This window comes from Mobula hypostoma, chromosome 10 (assembly GCF_963921235.1).
Source record: "Mobula hypostoma chromosome 10, sMobHyp1.1, whole genome shotgun sequence".
NCBI classification, from domain to species: Eukaryota; Metazoa; Chordata; class Chondrichthyes; order Myliobatiformes; family Myliobatidae; genus Mobula; species Mobula hypostoma.
Genome location: NC_086106.1, coordinates 78,100,458 through 78,124,111, shown reverse-complemented (window position 1 = coordinate 78,124,111; position 23,654 = coordinate 78,100,458). Strand labels below are relative to the sequence as shown.

Sequence of the window (23,654 nt, the reverse complement as noted above, 5' to 3'; positions counted from 1 at the left end):
ATTGGGAAGCTTTTACAAACCAACAGGTAACTAAAATAGCCATAAAGAAAGAAAACATGAAATATGAAGATAGGTTAGCCAATAATATAAAAGAAGATACCAAAAGTATTTTCAGATATACTGTATAAAGAGTAAAAGAGAGGTGAGAGTGGATGTTAGACAACTGGAAAATGATGCTGGAGACGTAGTAATGGACTTCAAAGAAATGGTAGCCGTACTTAATAAGTATTTTGTATCAGTTTTCATTGTGGAAGACACTAGTTGTTTGCCAGAAATTCCAGAGTGTCAGGAGGCAGAAATGATTGTTGTTGTTATTACGAAGGAGAAGGTGCTTGGGAAGCTGAAAGGTCTGAAGGTAGATAAACCACCTGGACCAGATGGACTACAGCCCAAGATTTTGATGGATGGCAGCTGAAGAGATTGTGGAGGCATTAGTAATGATCTTTCAAGAATTGCTAAATTTTTGAATGGCAACAGAGGATTGGAAAATTGCAAATGTCACACCACTATTCAAGAAGGGGAGAAGCAGAAGAGTAGAAGGAATAAAGACATTGACTATTTTCTAAACAGGGAGAAAAATAAAAAGTCAGAGGTGCAAAGGGACTTGGGAGCTCTTGTACAGGATTCCCTAAGGTTAACTTGCAGGTAGAGTAAGTGGTAAGAAAGACAAACACCATGTTAGCATTCATTTTGAGAGGACTAGAATATAAGAGCAAGGTCCTAATGCTGAGGCTTAATAAGATGTTGGTCAAACCATACTTTGAGCATTGTGAGCAGCTTTGGGCCCCTTATCTAAGAAAAGATGTGCTGACATTGGAGAGGGTCCTTACGATATTCATGAGACTGATTCCGGGAAAGAAAGGGTTAATGTATGAGGAGCGTTTGATGACACTGGGCTTGTACTCACTAAGGTTTAGAAGAATGAGGGGGGATCTCATTGAAACATATTGAATATTGAAAGGCATAGATAGAGTGGATGGGGAGAGGATATTTCCTACAGTGGATGAGCCTAGGACCAGACGGCATAGCCTCAGAATTGAGGGATGTCCATTTAGAACAGAGATGAGGAGGAATTTCTTTAGCCATATGGTTGTGAATCTGTGGAATTCATTGCCACAAACCACTGTGGAGGCCAAGTCATTGAGTATCTTTAAAGCAGAGGTTGATTGTTTGTTGATTGGTCAGGACATCAAAGATTACTGGGAGACAGTAAGTGAATATGGAGTTGAGAAGGATGATACATCTGCCATGATGGAATAATGGAACAGACTCAATAGGCTGACTGGCCTAATTCTGCTCCTATATCTTATGATTCACAAAGAGAAGGACGTGGATCAATACAGAGCTTACTGACGTGATCGGGCATTTCCAGGTAAAGGAGGAGGTAGTGCTGGGTCTTTCAAAGTGTATTAAGGTGAATAAGTCTCCAGAGTTGATGGGATTAACCCCAGGTTATTGAGGAAGCAAGAGAAGAGAATTCTGAGGCCTTGACCACTATCTCTGTGTCCTCTCTAGCCACAGACGAGGTCCAGACAACTGGCAAGTAGCTAATGGTCCGGTATACAGGAGGGGAACCAGGGATAATCCTGGAAACTACAGACAGGTGCATCTCACATTAGTGGTAGGGAAGTTACCAGAGAGAATTCTTAGCCATAAGATTTACGAGCATTTGGAAAACCAAGGCCTAATTAGGGAAAGTCAGTGTGGTTTTGTGCAGGGAAAGTCATGTCTTACGAACTCAATTGATTTTTTTGATGAAGTGATGTGTGATTGATGAAAGTAGAGTTCTGAATGTTGTCTACATGGATTTTAGTAAAGGTGTTTGAAAAAGGTCCTTCATGGCAGGCTCATCCAAAAGATTAAGATGAATGGGATCTATGGTGAATTGGCTGCTTTCATTCAAAACTGGCTTGCCTATAGAAGACAAAAGGTAGTGGTCGAAGGGACTTATTCTAGCTCAAGGTCTGTGATTCATGGTATTCCACAGACATCTGTACTAGGACCTTGGCTGTTTGTGATGTATTTATATGACCTAGATGAAAATGTAGATGGGTAAGTTAGTAAGTTTGCAGATGATATGAAAATTGGTGGTGTTGTGGATTGTATAGAAGATGGCAAAGAATACATCAGGATATAGATATAGGCAGAAGGGATTAGTTTACTTGGCCATTTGATTACTAATTTAATTGGTCTGGCACAACAAACATTGTGGGCTGAATGGCCTGTTCCTGTGCAGTATGTTTCATGTTTCTCTGCATGTTTAGTCTCTGTAGACCATGATCATTTCATGGGCTAGAAAAAAGACTGGTGATCTCTTTTTTAAAATTCATCAAAATGGCTGAAAATGGTAGCAGCGAGAGACTGTAATAACATTTAGAAACAGGATTGCGGTCTTTATCCTTTGTGCTTGCTCTGCCTATCAAAAGATTATGATATTTATCTTGGTGTCCCTTCTCCTTAACCATTGATTTCACCAATAACCATTAATTTCAAAAAGTTGATTGTTTTCTGCCTTGAATATATTATATGACTGGACCTGCATAATGACCTTGGATAGAGAACTCTAAAGATTCACCACCCACAAAGTGAAGAAATTTCTTCTCATCTTAGTCCTTACTGAACAGCCCTCATGTACATTTATAAATTCACAATCATTTCCCTTTTTGTGGGAAAGCTGTCAGCATCACATCAGTAATGAAAACAAGGAGTTTACTGCCAGGTCACACATAGGCTTAGCAGGTACCTTCCAACATTTTCTCATGAATATTGTCCTGCATGTTTCTACAAGGCTAATAATGGGTGTGAAGTTCATAGGTGTCAAATTGATAAATCCAGTATATGACAGATAATTTCATTAGTGTATAGAATTATAATTGCATGAATTTTTTAAAGTTCTTTTTTTTCATCTGGGCATCATAGGGAAGGCGAGCATTTATTACCCATCCTAACTTGCTTGTGAGAAGTTGGTGATGAACCAGTTTCTAGAACTACCAGAGTTGCACACAGTGCTAATGGGCAGACAGTTATAATGATTCTAAACATGAACCTTCCTATCTTTGCTACTTTGCCTGACACAACAACTTGCAGCTGCTATGAGCATTTCACTTCCGTAATTCAGTGATGAGACTCTTTGAATGTTCTCTGCTTTGCTTACAATGTGCTGTTGCATTCCAGACTTGGAAATGGGTGCTTGCCCCAATGATACTGTACGTCTGTGAGAGATTGATACGACTATATCGATCACAACAGAGGGTTGTCATCACCAAGGTAAAGAGAAGTACAGCATTGAAATGAGTTAATGAGTTGTCATTGCTTTGGCAGAGTTCAACAGTTTGTTCTGCACAGTTCCCATGTGACCTGCCCTCATGTGTGCTGTCACGATGTCAGATATAAAAACTGACACTCAAAAAATAGCTCTTCAGCTTCACAGGGCAACCTGGCTATAATCTAGGACAATTATAACACTGCTTTTAGATTTGACACTCTTGAAATTTCTGAGGAAAATCAGGAAACATTTCATGCAACATAAAGTGACTGCTATGTATATGAATTCAACATACATTTGTCACACCATGAAATTTGAGCAAAGGTGAAGAGCTGGCAGCTCATTTGTATTGACAGAGGAAGAGTCATTGGTTGAGACTGCAGAGGAACTCTTTTTGTTCCTTACTGCCATGAGATTTATTTTGCACACTGGAAAATCACTTAACACTTCATAAAAGGATGACATATTACCAGACCTTCTGTACTGATCTGCCAACATTAATAACAGCAAATAGACTATTTTGCAGAATGGATTCAGTCGGTGAGGTACCTGGGAATATCAATCTTAAAACAGATTGCTTTTGTACTTTAATTTTTAATTTGTGCATTTTGGAATTGTTAGACTCCTCCTACATGTACCCTCCTACATATCTGCCTGGGTGTCTCTCTATCAGTTCTGCTTTAGTCACCTCATTGCCATGCCAATGCGAGTCAAATGGAATAGGACTTTTTTTTAGCCTGAATAGTTGTGCAGTTTTATCACTTGGTAATAGTTATGAAGAGGTGGTTTACTGCTAGCAATGAAACAGGGACTTTGCCAATCCACCTACTTTCTGCCCTGGGTCACATGTTAAAATTATATGTCAGGCATATTTCTTTCCTCTAAAACCTGATCACAAGGACGTTAATAAAATTTGTCACAATGACAAAATATCTCGCAAATTATGTTGAAAGCAATGACACCTTTAAACTCACTACAACTTATTTTCCAGATTATTGTTCATCCATCAAAAGTCCTTCAGCTTCAGATGCAGAAGAAAGGTTTTAAAATGGAAGTTGGACAATACATCTTCATCAACTGTCCATCCATCTCACAGCTAGAATGGCATCCGTTCACTCTGACCTCCGCTCCAGAAGAAGATTATTTTAGTGTGCATATTCGATCAGCTGGCGATTGGACAGATGGCATGATCAAAGCATTTGGAGAAGAAGGAGACGGGGGACCAAAACAAACACAACCAAGGCAGGTCAAGTGGAAAAGCAGAATAATGAATTATGTAATTAATGAAGAATATTAAGAGGCACCATGGGCTGAAACAGTGCCAGGATGTTACATTGTCTCGGATTGTGTTAATGGATGAAAGCCATCAATGAGGAAGAATATCAGAAATGGCCAGTACTTACAGAAATAAAAATATAAAATAATTTGTTTATTTAGATTATCTTGCTTGTTACATACACCTGTTAGGGTGCATTCTCCAGATACCTTATAAGGTAACCGTAGCCTTCAGCCAGGAGCAGATGTCATCAGGTGGTTCCCAACCTTCACAGAGTGTTTCATCCCTTAACCACAACACTCTCCAGTTGGTGGGCCGGCAGTGGTGGCCAAATCACTGCCCATCTGCTCCTGGCTTCCAGCTTCCCTCCTCTCGCCCACTCCAAATCCAACAAGAGGCTCGTTCTGCTTCTTCCCCCATCTTACGAGCTGCTTGTTTTTTCCTAATTTAGTATTAAAGTAATCCCCATTCACAAAATATCTTTTGTAAGTATTTTTATGCGCTGCTTTCACAATGAATTCTTTTGCTTTTGCTGCCACAGGATTGCAGTGGATGGTCCTTTTGGAACAGCTAGTGAAGATGTCTTCCATTATGAGGTCAGTGTTCTTGTTGGAGCCGGCATTGGAGTGACACCATTTGCATCAATTCTGAAGTCAATCTGGTACAAGTACGAACATTCTAACGCTGAACTGCGAACCAAAAAGGTATGTTGCTTCTTAAAAATAAACTTGTGTTATTAAACATCCTTATCTTCCTCACTAACTTCATTGCATCAAAAGGCAAGTAAGCTTGAGAGCCTGCTTTCATAGTCAATGGTCATCCCTCGTGTCAAATGATTATAACATGAGCTGAGCTGGCCTATCGCTCTCCTCAGTTATGAAAGCTACTTAGTCAGGTGGCCAGGCCACTCAGTGGCGTTTTCTTCCAGAAGCATGGATGACGATAACAATTCACAATCCTGACCTTCCACATGTAAAAGTAAATCTCTTCAAAGGATGGGTCAGGTAGTTCCTCTCCCTTACTCAACAATTCTATCATCGTGAAGCTTACTCAAAGAACCACGATGATAGAATTGTTCACAGACAGAATGAAATAACTATGAATTCTTATGTAAGACCCTAAAATATTCTCACTGAACTTTGTTCACCAGCTTATCCTTTATTTATTGGTAGATATACTTTTTCTGGATCTGTCGAGAGACTCAGGCATTTGAATGGTTTGCCGACTTACTCCGATCACTTGAAAGCAACATGGAACAACTAGGCAAACCTGACTTTCTCAACTACAAGCTTTACTTGACTGGATGGGATGCCACGCAGGTATTGTGTCCAAACTTACTGTTCATTTTGGCTTCAGTTTAAAAAAAAACAACACACACAAAATGTTGGAGTAACTCAGCAGTTCATATAGCATCCATAGAAAGGAATAAAGACTTTATTCTTTACTATGGCTGCCACCCGACCTGCTGAGTCACTCCAGTATTTTGTGTGTGTTACTCTGGATTTTCAACACAATCCGAATCTCCTATCTTTAATCACAAAATAATAAACCAATATTGTGCCTGAAGATGTAACTATAACTAATTACTAATAGCTAGCCAGGTAGTAGTGAGGCAAGGGCTGGGAAGTCGCACATGTCACTCCATTCATTGGGTATATTTAAAGGGTCTTGATCAGTAACTGTATCACAGACGAGAATGAGTTTGAGAGGGAAAATAAATCAAATGGCGGAACAGAGTCGACGGGCCAAATTGCTTAATTCTGCTCCTACGTCTTATGGTCTTATACAAGTATGGAACTAAGCCAATTGAAGTAATGCAAAGATAAACAGACATGAAATATAATAATAATTTTCAATTTGATTGGCACCTTGGCTTGAGAATGATGGTTTCTTTGATTTCTCCCTCAGACTTTTCATTGTCCTGAGTGGAAGACAATGGTGGGGTGAATGTAAGAGCCAAAGTCAAGTGAATATTCTCAGGTGAAGAATTTATCAGAAAGACAAGCATTACATGGTCATTATTTTTACAAGGGACATTTATAGAAACCTGCAACACTTTATACGAAACCCAAACTCTGGCATGCTACTGTGCAAAGGAACTGTGTGAACTACATTTTCTATTAAGAGTGCGGGCAGAGTAGATTCAATTACAGCATCTTTGCCTCAGACCTGCAGTTTCCTCATTGTTCTTTCTCCCTCTACTTGCAGGCTGTTCACATCAAGGTACACTTTGATAAAGAGACTGATGTGGTGACAGGACTCAAACAGAAAACACACTACGGTAGACCTAACTGGGACAAAGAGTTCCATTTGATTGCACAAGCTCACCCCAAGTAAGTGATCAACAATTCTGTGAGCATTGTCCCTCAATATTCACAATGAAGGATTTGACAACAAAATGTAGCCTTCTAAATATGGCCTTGTACAGCAGAAAGGTTCACAGCTTCAGGTTTGCAATCCTTTATCTACAGTATTCGCAGAGTCATACAGCACAGAAGCAGGCCCTTAGGTCTAACTGGTCCATGCTGATGAAGGTTCTGGGCCCGAAACATCGACTGTTTACTCTTTTCCTTAGATGCTGCCTGACCTGCTGAGTTCCTCCAGCATTTTGTGTGTGTTGCTTAAGATTTCCATTAATCTACAAACGTTTATAATTCCATATGCTCATCTTTCCTATTCATATACTTGTCTAAGTACTCTTTTAGATGTTGATAATGTACCTGCCTCTACCATTTCCTCTGGCAGCTCTTCCATATGACCACTCTCTGGGTGAAAATGTTTCCCCTCAGGTTCCTATCAAACCTCTCCCTTCTCTCCTTAAACTTATACTCTAGTTTGCGATTCCCCATCTCTGGGAAAAAGACTGTGCACATTCACCCTCATATTTTTATACATATCTGTAAGGTCATCCGAAAGGTACATCCTGTACCAAATACAGTGTATTATCACAAACAAGAGAAGGTCTGCAGATGCTGGAAATCCAAAGCAACACACACAAAATGCTGGAGGAACTCAGCATCTATGGAAATAAAGCATTTTGTGTGCCCAAAACATCGACTGTACTTCTTTCCAAAGTGTATATTCATAGTTTTCTGCCCGTCCACTTTAAGATTTGATGTGTTGTGCTCTACTGCACACCACCATTGTAACCCATGGATATTTGAGTTACTATTGCCTTCCCATCAGTTTGAACCAGTCTGACCATTCTCCTTTGATCCCTCTCACTTACAAGCCATTTTCACCCACAGAATTGCCACTCACTGGATGTTTTTTTAAATTGTTTACACGATTCTCTCTAAACCATAGAGAGTGTTATGTGTGAAAATCCCAAGAGATCTGCAGCTTCTGAGACACTCAAACTACTTCCTCTGGCACCAACAATCATTCCATGATCACAGTCATTTAAGTCACATTACATCCCCATTATGATGTTTGATCTGAACAACAACTGAGCCTCTTGACCATGTCCGCATGCTTTTATTCATTGAGTTGCTGTCACATGATTGACTGATTAAATATTTGCATTAATGAGCAGGTGTACAGGTGTACCCAATAAAGTGGTCACTGGGTGTATGTTCTTATCAAAAATTGCCCAACCTGCTCAACCTCTCTCTGTAACTCAAGACCTGGCAGTATTCTCATAAATCTCCTCTGCATTTTTCCAGCTTAGTGGCATCTTTCCTATAGCAGGCTAACCAAAACTGAACACAATATTCCTCATAATATCCTCTGTAAAAACATACAATGATGTTAAGCTTTACTGATCTAGAGTTCCAGGTTTTTCTTTGCAGTCTTTTTAAATAAAGGCACAAATATTAGCCACTGTTCAATCTTCCAGAATTTCACCTGTCACTAATGTCTCAATTATGGTGTCATAGGAAAACAAATGTAAAATAAATTCTTTATTAGAAAGAGTGAAGAAAACAGAATCTAGCAAGCTTAGAACGAGGCAACTCGGTTTAGGATGGAACACTGGCAAAGAGTAGGGTGGCCAGTCATTGTTCCTATCCTGTCATTGTTACTCGGGAAGATCTCAGACAGAAAATGAGAAGAAGTTTTTAAGCAACTTAAAATTCTGCTTCGCCATTTCATTACGGCTGAGCACCAATCTCCTGCTTTCTTCCCGTTAAGAACCTATGTACTTATCCAAACTTCTCTTAAATGTTGAAATTGAACCCACATCTACCACTTCCTCTGGCAGCTCATTCCACAGTCTCACAATCCTCTTAGTGAAGTTCCTCTTCATGTTCTCCTTAAACATTTCACCGCTCATTCTTAATCCATGATCCATTCTTAATCCATTCTAGTCTCACTCAACCTCAGTGGAAAATGCCTGCTTGCATTTATTCTATCTATACCCCTCATAATTTTGTATACCTCTATCAAATCTCCCCTCCTTCTCCTACAGTCCAGGGAATAAACTCCTAACCTACTCAACCTTACCCTGTAACTCAGATCCTCAAGAACTAGCAACATCCTCGTAAGTTTTCTCCACACTCTTTCAACTTTATTGATATCTTTCTTGTAGGTAAGTTACTAGAACTACAGACACTACTCTGAATTATGCCCCACCAATGTCTAAAAGAACTTCAACATAAGATCCCAACTCCTGTATTCAGTACTTTGATTTATGAAGACAAAGACTCTCTTTATGACTCTATCTACTTGTAATGCCATTCAAAGAATTATGGATCTGTAATCCAAGATTCCTCTGTTCTACCCCACCCCTCAGTGACATACTTTATATCCCTTCTTTATGCTTGCTCAGCAAGAATAGTACAGATGCCAGGCAGAATAGTTGGATGCTCTTCTTGCGGGATGTGGGAAGGCAGGGAGATCTCCAGTGTCCCTGACGACTGCAACAGTGAGGAGTGCATCCAGCTGCAGCTTCTAACAATTGCGTTAAGGAACTATAGCTGGAACTGGATGAACTCCAGATCATTTTGGAGGCTGAGGGGGTGATAGATAAGACATATAGAGAGGTAGTTACACCGAAGGTGCAGGACACAGGGGACGGGGTGACAGTCAGGAAGGGGAAAAGGGTTAAGGAGCTATTTCAGAATAACCCTGTGGCTTTTTAGAGCAGCTCGTGGTTGAGCCCACCTGGAGATCAGCAATTCTGCACTGGGTGTTGTGCAATGAACCAGAATTGATTAGAAAGCTTAAGGTAAAAGAACCCTTAGGGAAAAGTGATCATAATATGATCAAATTCACCCTGAAATTTGAGGAGAAGCCAAAGTCATATATATCTGTATTACAGTGGAATAAAGGGAATTACAGAAATGAGAAAGGAGCTGGCCAAAATTGATTGGAAAAGAACACTGGCAGGGATGATGGCAGGGCAGCAATGGCTGTAATTTCTGGAAGCAATTCAGAAGGCACAGGATATATACATCACAAAGAGGAAGAAGTATTCTAAAGGAAAGATGACACAACCATTACTAACAAGTGATGTCAAAGCCAACATAAAAGACAAAGAGAGGGCATATAATAGAGCAGAAATTAGTGGGAAGTTAGGGGATTGGAAAGTTTTTAAAAACCAACAGAGGGCAACTAAAAAGGTCATTAAGAAGGTAAAGATGGAAGAGGTGGTTGCAGAGATCATGGAGGCTTTAGTAATGAACTTTCAAGAATCACTAGAACCTGAAATGTTTCTGGGAGACTTTTTGCAAATTGCAAATGTCCCTCCACTCTTCAAGAAGGGAGAGAGGCAGAAGAAAGAAAACTATAAGCAAGTTATTCTAACCTCAGTGGTTGGGAAGATGTTGGAGTCGATTATTAAGGATGAGGTCTCAGGGTACTTAGAGGCACATGATAAAATAGGCTGCAGTCAGCATGGTTTCCTCAAGGGAATATCTTGCCTGACAAATCTGTTGGAAATCTTTGAAGAAATAACAAGTAGAATAGATAAAGGAGAATCGTTTGATGTTGCATACTTGGATCTTCAAAAGGCCTTTGTCATGGTGCCACATATGAGGCTGCTTAACAAGCTAAGAACCCATGGAATTACAGGAAAGATCCTAGCATAGAATGATGATTGGCAGGAGGCAAAGGGTGGTAATAAAGGGAGCCTTTTCTGGTTGGCTGCTGGTGACTAGTGGTGCTCCACAGGGGTCTGTGTTTCTTTTTACATTAATTGTCAATGATTTGGATGATGGAATTGATGGCATTGTTGCAAAGTTTGCAGACAATGTGAAGATAGGTGGAGGGGCAGGTAGCTTTGAGGAAGTAGACAGCCTACAGAAGGACTTAGACAGATTAGGAGAATTGGCAAAGAAATGGCAGATAGAATACAGTGTTGGGAAGTGTACGGTCGTGCACTTTGGTAGAAGAAATTAAAGGGTTCACTATTTTCTAAATAGAGGGAAAATACAAAAAACTGAGGAGCAAAGGGACTTGGGAGTCCTTGTGCAGGATTCCCTAAAGGTTAATTCGCAGGTTGAGTCTGTGGTGAGGAAGGGAAATGCAATGTTAGCACTCATTTCAAGAGGACTAGAATATAAAAGCAAGGATGTTATGTTGAGACTTTATAAAACACCAATGAGGACTCACTTGGGGTATTGTAAGCAGTTTTGGGCCCCTTGTCTTGGAAAGGATGTGCTGAAACTGGAGAGGATTCAAAGGGTGTTCATGTAAATAATTCCAGGATTGAATGGCTTGTCACAGGAAGAGCGTCTGATAGCTCTGAGCCTGTATTCACTAGAATTCAGAAGAATGAGGGGTGACCTTATTGAAATCTATCAAATGGTGAAAGGCCTTGCTCTAGTGGATGTGGAGAGGACGTTTCCTATGGTGGGAGAGTCTAAGACCAGAAGACACTGCCTCAGAATGGAGGGGCATCCTTTTAGAACAGAGATGAAGAGGAATTTCTTTAGCCAGAGAGTGGTGAATCTGTGGAATTCTTTCCCACAGACAGCTGACGAGGCCAAGTCTGTGTCTATATTTAAGGCAGAGGTTAATAGATTCTTGACTGGTCAGGGCATGAAAGGATAGGGGGAGAAGGCAGGATATTGCGGCTGTGAGAAAAATTGGATCAGCCATGATGAATTGGCAGAGTAGACTTGATGGGCCAAATGGCCTACTCCTGCTCCTATATCTTATGATCTTATACTATTCTCTGTGTGAATCCTACCCTGGTCAGTCCTTCTAAAGAGCAACATCTCACACAGCTTTAATATATTGACGACATAAATGATTTATCTTGGAAATCAATAAAGTCATATTTGCTTCTTATCATAGGTTGTTAAACAGGTCAGATAAAATTCTTTAGGTAACAGACTACAACTATTTGTTCATTATCCTAACAATTACTCAGATGCTATCATAAGATCAGGAAACACTGTAAGAGCATTTATAGGAACTTAAGTTTTCAGGACACCACTGAAAATAAGTAGCAAACAATCTTATTTTTGAAATGTGAGACATCAGGAAACTAAAATTCTGGACAAAATACAGAGCTATATTCTATACACAGATCTAAAAACTGTGAGGTGATTAATAGAAATTTACCTTTGCTCATTAAATGTACTTTGACCAAACATATCCCACCAGCAATGTACTATCAAGGAAATAGGTATATATCAAAAGAACAAAGTTCAGTGCAAAAAAAAAGCTGAATGCCAAAGTTAACAATAAGATGTTGTTTCTAGTGTTTGCCTTTGGACTTGTTAAAGCAAAAAAGACAAACACACAAGAATCAGAATGGGGAAGGTAATTACAATGCCATGGGGATATGGAAGGTGAGCAGCAGGGTATCAAGACCAATTTCATGCATAGTTTAAAGGCATTGAAAGGCGCGTGGTAAAATTGTCATGTCACTTTGCACTCTCCAGTTCAACATCCTCTTTGAACTGTACAAACAAATTCAGCACACCACATTTGAGGAGATACAAATAAATTCCTGTCCTGTTCATAAGAAATATCAGACAGTGGGCAAGATTTATACATTTGCATGGGAAATATCTATTGGAACTGATGTGGATCCTAATGAGAACATTGACTCTGAACAAGTGGAGAACTTGTTGATGGGACGTTGCTTGATGCGACAACTATGGAAGTAAGTTTGATGCGGTCTTAAATTAGATCAGCAAATTTGTGGATGACACCAAGACTGGGGGTTTAGTGGACGGCAAGGAAGGCTATCAAAGATTGCAGTGGAATCTGGACCAAATGGTAAAATAGACTGAAAAATGGCAGATGGAATTGAATGCAGATAAGTGTGAGGTGTTGCACTTTCGGAGGATAAACCAGGGTAGGACTTAAATAGTGAGTGTTAGAACACTAACAATCACAGAGAAGGTTCTAGGAATACAGATTTATAATTCCTTGCAAGTGACATCATAGGTAGATAGGGTTATAAAGAGGGGCACAATGGCCTTCATAAATCAGAATAATGAGTATAGGATTTGGGGTGTTATCTTGAAGTTGTATAAGATGTTGGTAAGGCCAATTTTTTTTTCAGATTATGAAGACACACAGTCCTCCTTTATTGTCATTTAGCATGCATGCATTAAGAAATGATACAATATTTCCTCCGGTGTGATATCACAAAACATAGGACAGACCAAGACTGAAAAAAACTAACAAAACCACATAACTATAACATATAGTTACAACAGTGCAACAATACCATAACTTGATGAATAAGTCCATGAGCACAGTGACTCTCAAATGTCCCACATCTCACCCAGACGGGAGAAGGAAGAAAATCTCTCCCTGCCATACCCGGCCACGGTCCGACTCTGAGTCATCCGAAAACTTCGAAATCTGATGAGCTCTCCGACACCGAGTACTGAGCGCCATGTCTATCCGAACGATTCGACCTCCATCTCAGTCGCCAACAGCAGGCAAAGCCGGGGATTTTGAGGCCTTCCCTCCGAAAGATTCCCAACCACGCAGTAACGACAGCAGCGAACGTGCGTTTCAGAAATTTTTCCGGATGTTCCTCTGTGCTTTCATGTCCATCTCCATCAAATCAGAATTGTCCATGGCCCCTATTTAACAGATACAATATCATTTTTCACCAGAGGGCTGTGCACGCGCAGCACACTGCTTCTCTCTCCTCCCGTCAATGAACAGCATTCTGACGTAAGAGTTGGGGCTGTCCAGGTGGGTCAGGGCAGAGTGAAGTGCCATGGAGATGGCGTCCTCTGTTGACCTGTTGGTGCGATAGGCAAATTGATGGGGGTCCAGGGTAGTTGGCAGACAGGATTTCAGATGTGATAGAACCAGTCTCTCAAAGCACTTTGCAATGATGGGGGTGAGTGCAATTGGGCGGAAGTCAGTCGGGCCTGTGGCAGTGGAATGCTTTGGCACTGGCACGATGGTTCAGATCTTGAAGTTTGTGGGGACAATTGCCTGGGCCAGGAACAGATTAAAAATGTCCGTGAAGACCCCGGCCAACTGCTCTGCACAGACTCTGGGCACACAGCTAGGTATACCATCCAGACCAGTTGCCTTCCGCACAATCACCCTGCTCAGGGTGGCGCAAACATCGGAGGTGGAAAGTGAGAGAGGCAGTTCAGCAGGTGGGAGATCCGCTTTGAGGGTGACCTTGTTCTCTCGGTCAACCTGAGTGTATAAGTAATTGAGCTCATCAGGGAGGAAAGTAGAACTGGAAGGGGGCACAGTACTAGGTGGTTTGAAGTCTGTAATGACCTGTATGCCATGCCACATGCGCCGAGGGTCCGAGGAGTTGAAATACTCCTCGATTCTCTGTTTGTGCATGTGTTTAGCCTGAGAGATTCCTCTCCTCAGTTTGGCCCTGGCTAAGCTGTAAGCCTCCCGGTCTCCAGACCTGAAGGCTGAGTCTCTGGCTTTGATCAGGAGGCGAACTTCTCTGTTCGTCCATTGTTTCTGATTGGAGAAAACTTTTGTTTGTTTTTGTGATGTTACTCTATCTATATAAATTAAATTAAAGGTATCCGTTAGTCTTGCGAGACCATGGATTTGCACCTGGATAGTCTTCACAATCCAGGGTGCAGGCCTGGGCAGGGTTGTATGGAAGACCAGCAGTTGCCCATGCTGCAAGTCTCCCCTCTCCACGACACCAATGTTGTCCAAGGGAAGGACATTAGGACCCATACAGCTTGGCACCAGTGTCGTCGTAGAGCAATGTGTGATTAAGTGCCTTGCTCAAGGACACAACACGTTCCCTCGGTTGGGGCTCAAACTCACGACCTTCAGGTCACTAGTCCAATGCCTTAACCACTTGGCCACATGCCCACTCTATCTATACACTTGTTGATGTGCTCAAGGTCAGAGTTGGTATATAAATCGATGTTAATCTGAGAGTCTGTGGTGGCATGGTGGTATGATCATGCAATTTAGTAAAAGAAGTGGAGTAGACTGTTTTCCAAACAGGGAGAGAATTCAAAAATCAGTGGTGCAAAGGGTCTTGGGAAACCTAGTGCAGGATTTCCCAAAGTTTAACTCAGGCTGAGCTGGTAGCAAGGAAGGCAAATGCATTGTTAGCATTCATTTGGAGAGGACAAGAATATTAATGCAAGGACGCAATGTCCAGGTTTTATAAGGCATTGATCAGAACGCATTTGGAGTATTGCCAGCAGTTTTGAGCCCCATATGCTGGTATTGGTTATGGTCCAAAGGAAGTTTATGAGAATGATCCCAAAAATGAAAGGGTTAATGTGAGAGGACTGTCTGATGGTTTTGGGCATATAATTGCTGGAGTTTAGAGCAACATGAGGTATCTCATTGATTGGATGTGGAGAGGAAGTTTCTAATAATGGGAAAGTCTAGGACCAGAGGGCACAGCCTCTGAATAGAGGTATGTCCCTTTGGAACAGAAATGGGGAGGAATTTCTTTAGTCAGAGGATGGTGAATCAGTGGAATTCATTGCTACCGATAGCTGTGGAGGCCAAGTCATTACGTATATTTGACACAGAGGTTGATAGGTTCTTGATTAGTAAGGGCATCAAAGCTTATGTGGAGAAGGCAGTAGATTGAGGCTGAGGTTGAAAATAAATTGAATAAAATTGAATGGCGGAGCAGTCAAATGGGCTGAATGCCCTAATTCTGCTCCTATATCTAATGGTCTTCTGTTGGAGAAGAAACACTCAGTAGAGCTCAGAGCATCTCAATTGTCTATGACAAGCCTAGAGACCAATCATGACTAGAGGAAAGAGAGCACAATATCCCAAACTATTCACACTATCAAATAGCACCTGAGGCAAAGTTTATGTGAACTGCATCAGTCACCTCAAGAGTTCCAAGAACTGGGGTGGATGAGTCATCCTTGAGCTTGAGGGACCACTAAAATGAAATACCAAGGTGAGGGATAGGTAGGGTATTTACTGTAGAAAATACCAGTCATCTTTTAGATTATTTTGTAGCTCACAGTGAGATTACCATTTTGTTCAGAATCTGATAGAATTTAGTTACTGAGTGTGCCTTTTAAGGTGTTGATAAGTTCCACTGCAGCTCAATTTATACATGATTCTTGCAGACTGATTAAAGAGAATCTTTCCTTTTACAAGTCTTAACCAGATTAACTTCTAATTTATTTGAAATCAGTAACATGATTTTTCCCCCTAACCTTTTCAGAACAAAAATTGGAGTCTTCCTGTGTGGACCACAGCCTCTGGCTCAAGCTCTGGAACAATGCACAAACAAGTACTCAGAGATCAACCCCTTGGGGGTTCACTTTCATTTTAACAAGGAGAACTTCTAGGTTTTGGAAGAAAGAACTGGAAAAACAATATGAACAGCAGATTCCTTTCCCCCCACCTAAATTTAAAATTTCTGAATTCACAGAAGCATAAGGTCTTGAAACACATTTACATGCAGGCTACAGTTCTTCAGGCTACTATTTGCCCCCAATTCATTTCAATGGATGTAAGATTGTGGACTGCTCAAGTTCACCATCACATGGTCTGGACCAACTCCTCAGACTCAGCGCTCCATTCAACAAAATCATAGCCAATGCTTTATCTTAGCCCCCTGGACAGTATTTTTTTGCTTTTACCTTTCTTTACAAATGGTGCCTAATCTGCAGATTTCTGTCTTTTTTTCTTGTTTTTACAATGAAATCTATTGCTTAATTGCAGCAGAATCAACAAGGTATATGTTAATATTAGACAATTTTTGTAATTCCATGATGCATTAACATAATCAAGCTTACTGTTAAACATGTTTAAGTCACATCACTGTCCATGTATGAATATTGTAAACAGCTAAAGATTTTATATTTTTATGAGGGATATAGCTCTTTAATATTCCCTATTTCAGCACCATGTGTTTTTTTAAAAAGGTCAAGTTCTTAAGATTAACATTATGAATTCATTACAAGAAGTTATTACAAGTAGATCACAGACTAAACAGTGGTGAAGATGAACACAATTGTTACTGATGATGTAAATGTTGCTTATTACAGTAAACTGTTTAAATTGTGTTAATGTGACAGGAACACAAACACCAATTACACATGACAAGTATAGTCGCAAAAAATTCATTTTGTTCTACTCCAAACCCTCCTTTATTGCCACTCCCACTCCCATACTCAGAAACTTGCATATATTTTCAACCCCACCCTAGGCAAATAGTCACTAATAACTGTTCAAAGTTTGTCTTCCTGGATTTATAGAAGCTAAATCTCACCTTCAAATTTCATTAAGGTGAGCACTATTCTTAAAAGGTGTTCAGAAAAACTCACTTCTATGAACAGTTTCAAATCATGCTCTCTTTATCTAACTCCTGTACAGAAATCTATTATTTTTTGCTCATAATGCTCTTCACCAAATACAAATGTACATTTATATACCTTCTTTAATGTAGCAAATCATTCAAGCAACTTCACAGGAACATAATCAAGTACGATAAGAACACAAGAGCAGGAGGTAGCCTTTTGGCTCAAGTCTGACCCATCATGATCATGGCTGATCTATCCCTGGTTGCACATCACTTCTTCAGTGCTAGTTCCCTAAAGATTTCAAGTGTCCTGATCTTTGAAAAAAAATCTTTCTTCAAATACTTGCAATGCTCTGGCCTCCATAATCTTACAAGACAGGGAATTCCAGAGATTCGCTACCATCTTCAAGAAGTTCCCATGCACTTTAACTTTAAAGGACAATCTCCTAACCTTCTAATAACATCCCCTTATTCTAGATTCTTCCATTACTTGAAATAGGTTGGCATCTGTCTGTCAGGTTTCTTGAATATCTATGTTTCAATAAGATCATCCATCCTTCATACAAATAAACTTATAGACCTCATCTTTTATAGTAACTTGTGATAGGACAACCATTTCATCTGAAGAATTAACCTCTTATTTTTGGACTACCTCCAATGCCAGTCATATAAATTCTTAAATAAGGGGTTAAAATTGTGCAGTGTCCCCCCAAGTAATCTGTACATTTGTAACAATACCACCCCATTTCTAAACCCCAACCTTCTTGCAATAAATGCCAAGATGCAATTTGCCTTTCAAACCAATTGCCACCTAAATTACTCTATATTTCCTTACCTATAATCTTTCTTCAATGAGATAATATCATGTCTTTTAATTCCTCTTAGGAAAGGCATAACTACACTTTTCCACATTAAACTCCTACGGTCTTATTTCTCACCCACTTGCCCAGCTGATCTATAGAGACAAAGACGTATGGACTGTAAAGGGGGGGAGGGGTGAACACCAGGATGAGAGCAAGTGGGTGAAAAATGAAGCAGTTGGAGTTTAATGTGGAAACATTAACAAGTACAAGGATGATGGGTGAATGGATTATGTTAGAATCCAAGTGGTATACAGAACATAGGTAAACAATGTCCTTAATAACAACAAAATAGAAAAAGAAACACACAGGGAATCTGCCTTGCATATATAAGAAAATCTGTATGATTGTCAAGGAATAGAGATTCTGGTGTTCAAACCTTGCTTGGTGGGCAGTCTGCTGGTCAAAGAGCTACCAAGCCATCCATTCATTCACTCCAAAATTCCAGAATGTTAAAAACTGCTTTTCTAATTCTGCCAGACAAGTTTAGGACTGCTGATGGAATTATGATTAAAAACCTAGGAAAACAACATATTCCTAGTAATTCAGTCACTTGTGTGTACTAACAGTAGACGTACAATACTCCAGCAGTGGTTTGGAACCCACTCAAGAAATATTTTTTTATATTCAAAAGTTAAAATCATTTTCAGTGCATTTCCTGGCACCGTATATTAATTAGGCTACAGTGAAATTTCACTCAGATACGACCACTAAGACTATACTAACTGTACAAAAGTTACTTTATATACTATAAATAAAGAAATGAAATTGAGCCTGGATGTTGAGATGATTTTTATTTCTATTTTTTATATATATATGTGTATAATGTTCCAACAGTGTCACATTACTCCAACAATTCAACAACTGAGATCAGAAACAAACTTTAATGCCAATAATCATTAGGAAGTCTCAATGGCTGTAGTTTTAACTTGTTTTTAAAGATGCATTGGGGGGAGAACAAAAGACTATGAAAAAGTCATAGTAAGGATCAACAGTTTACTAGTAAAACATTTGTGCTACAAGGAAAATGGAGCCCGTCTTTACAAAGGGTAAAAATGGAGGGGATTTAAAGTCATAATAAACATGAAGAAAAAATTGTATGTGCTTTGCTTTTCAAACTGATAGTGTGAAATTGTTTTTTAAACTAAGTATAAATGTCATATCTAATACATTGAAGTGGTTGGTATAAATCAGTTTTTAAATGAAAATTCTTTAAACCCCAAAATACCTACAATAGTTCTCGTGTTTGTGAAATACCTACAAAGACAGCTCTATTAGCTTTTCAAGTCTCTTTCATTCTTCCCACTTAATCAATACATTAAAGCTTTACCACAATGAATTGTTAACAAAAGGGGCAAATTAAACACTCAGAAAATAAGTGTATCCATATCACGAAGGATGTTTTGGCTTCTTTCCCTTTCATTGAGTCGAAACAAATGACAACTAGGAACCTTCATGTCCTGCTGCTCTCATAGGTAACCGGAGAAATAAACTTCCTCAAGAAGCTGGCGGTCCACAAAATATTCATTCTGAAAAGCAAAAATGGCAGTTAGAGGATTTGTAAAAGAACGGCTGAGAGAAGACTGGAAACATCATCAGCAAAATTAAACTGAGCTAGACAGATGAAGGGAAAAAAATCCAGTAATTATTTTCTACTTTAATGTCAACCTCAGTGGTAGTGAATGATTCTGAAAGCGTGTGCCCAAATTGCCGATAATCCTCTTTTAAAAGAAAATCTCATGTGGCATGGTAATTTTGAATAAAGATGATCATCGATTAGTGAATTAGTAACAATAACTGTGGACTTTTAAGGAAAAAAGGATGAATGGGTGTTCAATTTCAAATGATCAAAGCAGCAATTAACACTGCAGGCCATCCTGGAAGGAGGAAATTAGCCTAAATTTTCTTCTACCATCAAAATACCATGATATCTACTGGAAGCACAGAAAACACTAGAAGGGAAGTGCAACCAATGCTGCATGGGTTGAAAAAAACAGCAGTGATTATACTCAAGCTAAATAAACTCAGCAAACATGGCATGGTCTCACAACTGGCAGAGCTGCTGCCTTAGTAACCCAGATTAACTTCCAGGGCAGTATGGAGTTTATGTATTCTCCCTCTGACTCTGTTGGTTTCCTGGCACATCTCAAAAATGCACTTGCTGATAAGACAAGAAGACACAGGAGCAGAATTAGGCCAATTGACCCATCGAGTCTGCTCCGCCATTCAATCATGGCTGATCCTTTTTCTCTCCTCATCAACCCCATTTCCCAACCTTCTCCCCATAATCTTTGATGCCATGTCCAATCAAGAACCTATCAATCTCTGCCTTAAATACACCCAACAACCTGGCTTCTACAGCTGCACGTATCCACAAATTCACCACCCTCTGGCTAAAGAAATGTCTCCATATCTCTGTTTAGAAAGGACATCCCTCTATCCCAAGGGTGTGCCCTCTTGTCCTAGACTATCCCACCATGGGAAACATCCTTTCCACATCTACTCTGTCTAGGCCTTTCAACATTTAAAAATTTTTCCATGAGATCCCCCCTCATCCTTCTAAATTCCAGCAAGTACAGACTCACAGCCATCAAATGGTATGATAACCCTTTCATTCCTGGAATCATCCTTGTGAACCTCCTCTGGACCCCCTCCAATGCCAGCACAACTTTTCTTAGATGAAGAGCCCAGAACTGTTTACAATACTCAAGCTGAAGCCTCACCAGTGCCTTATAAAGCCTCAGCATCACATCCCTGCTCTTGTATTCTAGACCGGGGGTCCCCAACCTTTTTTGCATCGCAGACCAGTTTAATATTGACAATATTCTTGCGGACCGACCGACAGGGGGGTGTTCAAGTTCAAAAGTGCGTGACAGGGAATAAGGTACAGCTGACTCATATTGTTTCATATCGCCAAATCATATCGTTTCCTCGCGGCCCGGTGGTTGGGGACCACTGTTCTGGACCTCTTGAAATGAATGCATTGTATTTGCCTTCCTCACCACCGATTCAACCTGTAAGTTAACTCTTAGGGTGTTTTGCACAAGGACTGCCAAGTCCCTTTGCATCTCAGATTTTTGGATATACTCCCCGTTTAGAAAACAGTCCGCACATTTATTTCTACTACCAAAGTGCATGACCATGCTTTTTCCAACATTATATTTAATTTTCCACTTCTGTGCCAATTCTCCTAATCTGTCTAACTCCTTCAGCATCTTACCTGTTTCCTCAACACTACCTGCCCCTCCACCAATCTTCGTATCGTCTGCAAACTTGGCAACAAAGCCATCTATTTCATTATCTAAATCATTGATATACAGCATAAAAAGAAGTGGTCCCAACAATGACCCCTGCAGAACACCAGACAAGTTCTTTTTATTTTCACTCGCTGCCTTCTTCCAATCAGCCAATGCTCTAACCATCGTAGTAACTTTCCTGTCATACCATGGGCTCTTAACTTGGTAAGCAGCTTCATGTGTTGCACCTTGTCAAAGTCCTTCTGAAAGTCCAAATATACCACATCCACTGCAACCCTTTTATCTATCCAACTTGTAATCTCCTCAAAGAATTCCAACAAGTTTGTCAGCCAGGATTTTCCCTTAAGGAAACCATACTGACTTTGTCCTATTTTGTCCTGTGTCACCAAGTACTCCATCACCTCATCTTTATCAATTAAATCTAACATCTTTCCAACCACTGAGGTCAGGATAACTGGTCTATAATTTCCTTTCTGCTGCCTTCCTCCTTTCTTAAAGAGTGGAGTGACATTTGCAATTTTCCAGTCTCTGGCACCACGTCAGAGTCTAATGATTTTTGAAAAATCATTTCTAATGCCACCACTATCTCTAGTGCTACCTGTTCCAGAACCCTAGGGTAAAGTTCATCTGGTCCAGCTGACTTATGTACTTTTAGGTCTTTCAGCTTTTTGAGCACCTCCTCCCTTGTAATAGTAACTGCACCCACTTCTCTTCCTTCACATACTATAACATCTGGCACATTGCTAGTGTCTCCCACAGTGAAGACCGATGCAAAATACTCACTTAGTTCATCTGCCATCTCCTCGCCCCCGTTATTATTTCTCCTGCCTCATTTTCTAGCAGTCCTATATCCTCTCATCTCACTTTTATTTTTTTTAACATACCTGAAAAAGCTTTTACTATCCACTTTGACATTATTCGTTAGCTTGCTTTCATAATTCATCTTTTCCCTTCTAATGATTCCTTTAGTTGTTCTCTGTAGGTTTTTAAAAAACTCCCCAATCCTCTATCTTCCCACTAATTTTTGCTTTGTCGTATGCTCTCTCTTTTGTTTTTACATTAGTGTAACTTCCCTTGTCAGCCACGGTTATACTATTTTGGCACTTGAGTATTTCTTCATTTTTGGGATACAGGTGGCCCTTGTTTTCCGAACATTCGCTTTACGACACCTCGCTGTTACAAAAGACCTACATTAGTTACCGGTTTTCGGTAACAGAAGGTGTTTTCACTGTTACAAATAAAAGCAGCTCGCGCCCCGAGCAGCCAAGCTCCTCCCCCGGAACTGCACTCTAGCCGCCATTGCTTAAACACCTGCTTTATCTCGATTTATTTTGTGCATCCGTTAGCAAGATGAGTTCTAAGGTATCGGAAAAGCCTAAGAGAGCTCATAAGGGTGTTACACAGTGTAAAACTAGACATAATCAAGCGTTTTGATCGTGGTGAACGAAGTATGGACATTGTCCACGCGTTGAACTTGCCTGCGTCCACCATTCGCACTATTTATACATAGAGAGAAAGAATTTTGAAAGCTGCCGATGTTACTGTTGGTTCTGCTCGTAGCAAAGTGGTCTCTTTTAGTCGGCATCCAATAATGGATAAAATGGAAAGTCTATTGCTTGAGTGGATTGATGGGTGTACAAAGCGTGGTGTTCCGTTAAGTTTTCTTATAGTTAAGGAGAAATCAGTCAGTCTTCTTAATAAGCTGAAGCAGAAAGCACTGGACGATGGTGATGAAAGTGGAATTTAAAGGTAGTCATGGGTGGTTTTTTCGGTTTTTGAGGCGAGGGCAGCTTCATAGTTTAAGCAGTTGTCCCCCACCTCCAGGCCGCCGACCGATACATTGCTGCGAAGAATGCAGTGGTGCAGCGGTAGTCAGAACGCCCCCAGCACATCTTTAAGAAAAAAGCCGAAATAAACAAGCTAATTAATTAGGTGCTGCCCGACATGTAAATGTCGGCCCAGATCAGAGGCGATTGCTGATTGCGTCAGGTGGTTATTCGTATAAGCAAGTGTTTAACTGTGACGAAACTGCAATTTATTGGGAGTCTTCCCGATTCCGGTAAGTGAAACTACACTGTACATACATTATTTCTACTTTATATAGCTTGTGTATTTTTATGTGTTATTTGGTATGATTTGGCAGCTTCATAGCTTAAAGGACTCGATATTTGTTCTGAGTTTTTCTAATGATTCTATAAGGTTTTTCGTCAGTTTAATCCCCAAGTCGGTGAAACAGTCCTTCTCTACTCTAAAAGGCAACTTTTTCAGGAAGTCTTCAGTAAATTGATCCACTAAGGGCATGAATTTGCTCTTTCCCCAATTTATGGTATAGCCAGAAATACTCCCGAAG

General features: G+C 40.2%; 2 protein-coding genes across 4 annotated transcripts in view; one reads left to right on the top strand and one right to left on the bottom strand.

The window, feature by feature from the left end:
- Window positions 1-19,281, top strand: part of nox1 (NADPH oxidase 1) — a 64,294-nt gene extending 45,013 nt beyond the window's left edge. For both annotated transcript variants that reach the window (XM_063060662.1, XM_063060663.1), the window contains exons 8-13: window positions 3,175-3,267; window positions 4,257-4,507; window positions 5,083-5,245; window positions 5,714-5,860; window positions 6,750-6,874; window positions 16,105-19,281. In XM_063060662.1, the coding sequence (XP_062916732.1) occupies window positions 3,175-3,267; window positions 4,257-4,507; window positions 5,083-5,245; window positions 5,714-5,860; window positions 6,750-6,874; window positions 16,105-16,231 (906 nt within the window). In that variant the 3' untranslated portion in view covers window positions 16,232-19,281. The remainder of the gene's footprint in view (window positions 1-3,174; window positions 3,268-4,256; window positions 4,508-5,082; window positions 5,246-5,713; window positions 5,861-6,749; window positions 6,875-16,104) is intronic.
- Window positions 19,282-19,425: 144 nt separating this feature from the next.
- The window catches only part of cstf2 (cleavage stimulation factor, 3' pre-RNA, subunit 2), an 81,058-nt gene continuing 76,829 nt past the window's right edge, over window positions 19,426-23,654 (bottom strand). For both annotated transcript variants that reach the window (XM_063060665.1, XM_063060664.1), the window contains one exon: window positions 19,426-19,576. The gene's annotated coding sequence lies outside the window, so the exon portion shown is untranslated. The remainder of the gene's footprint in view (window positions 19,577-23,654) is intronic.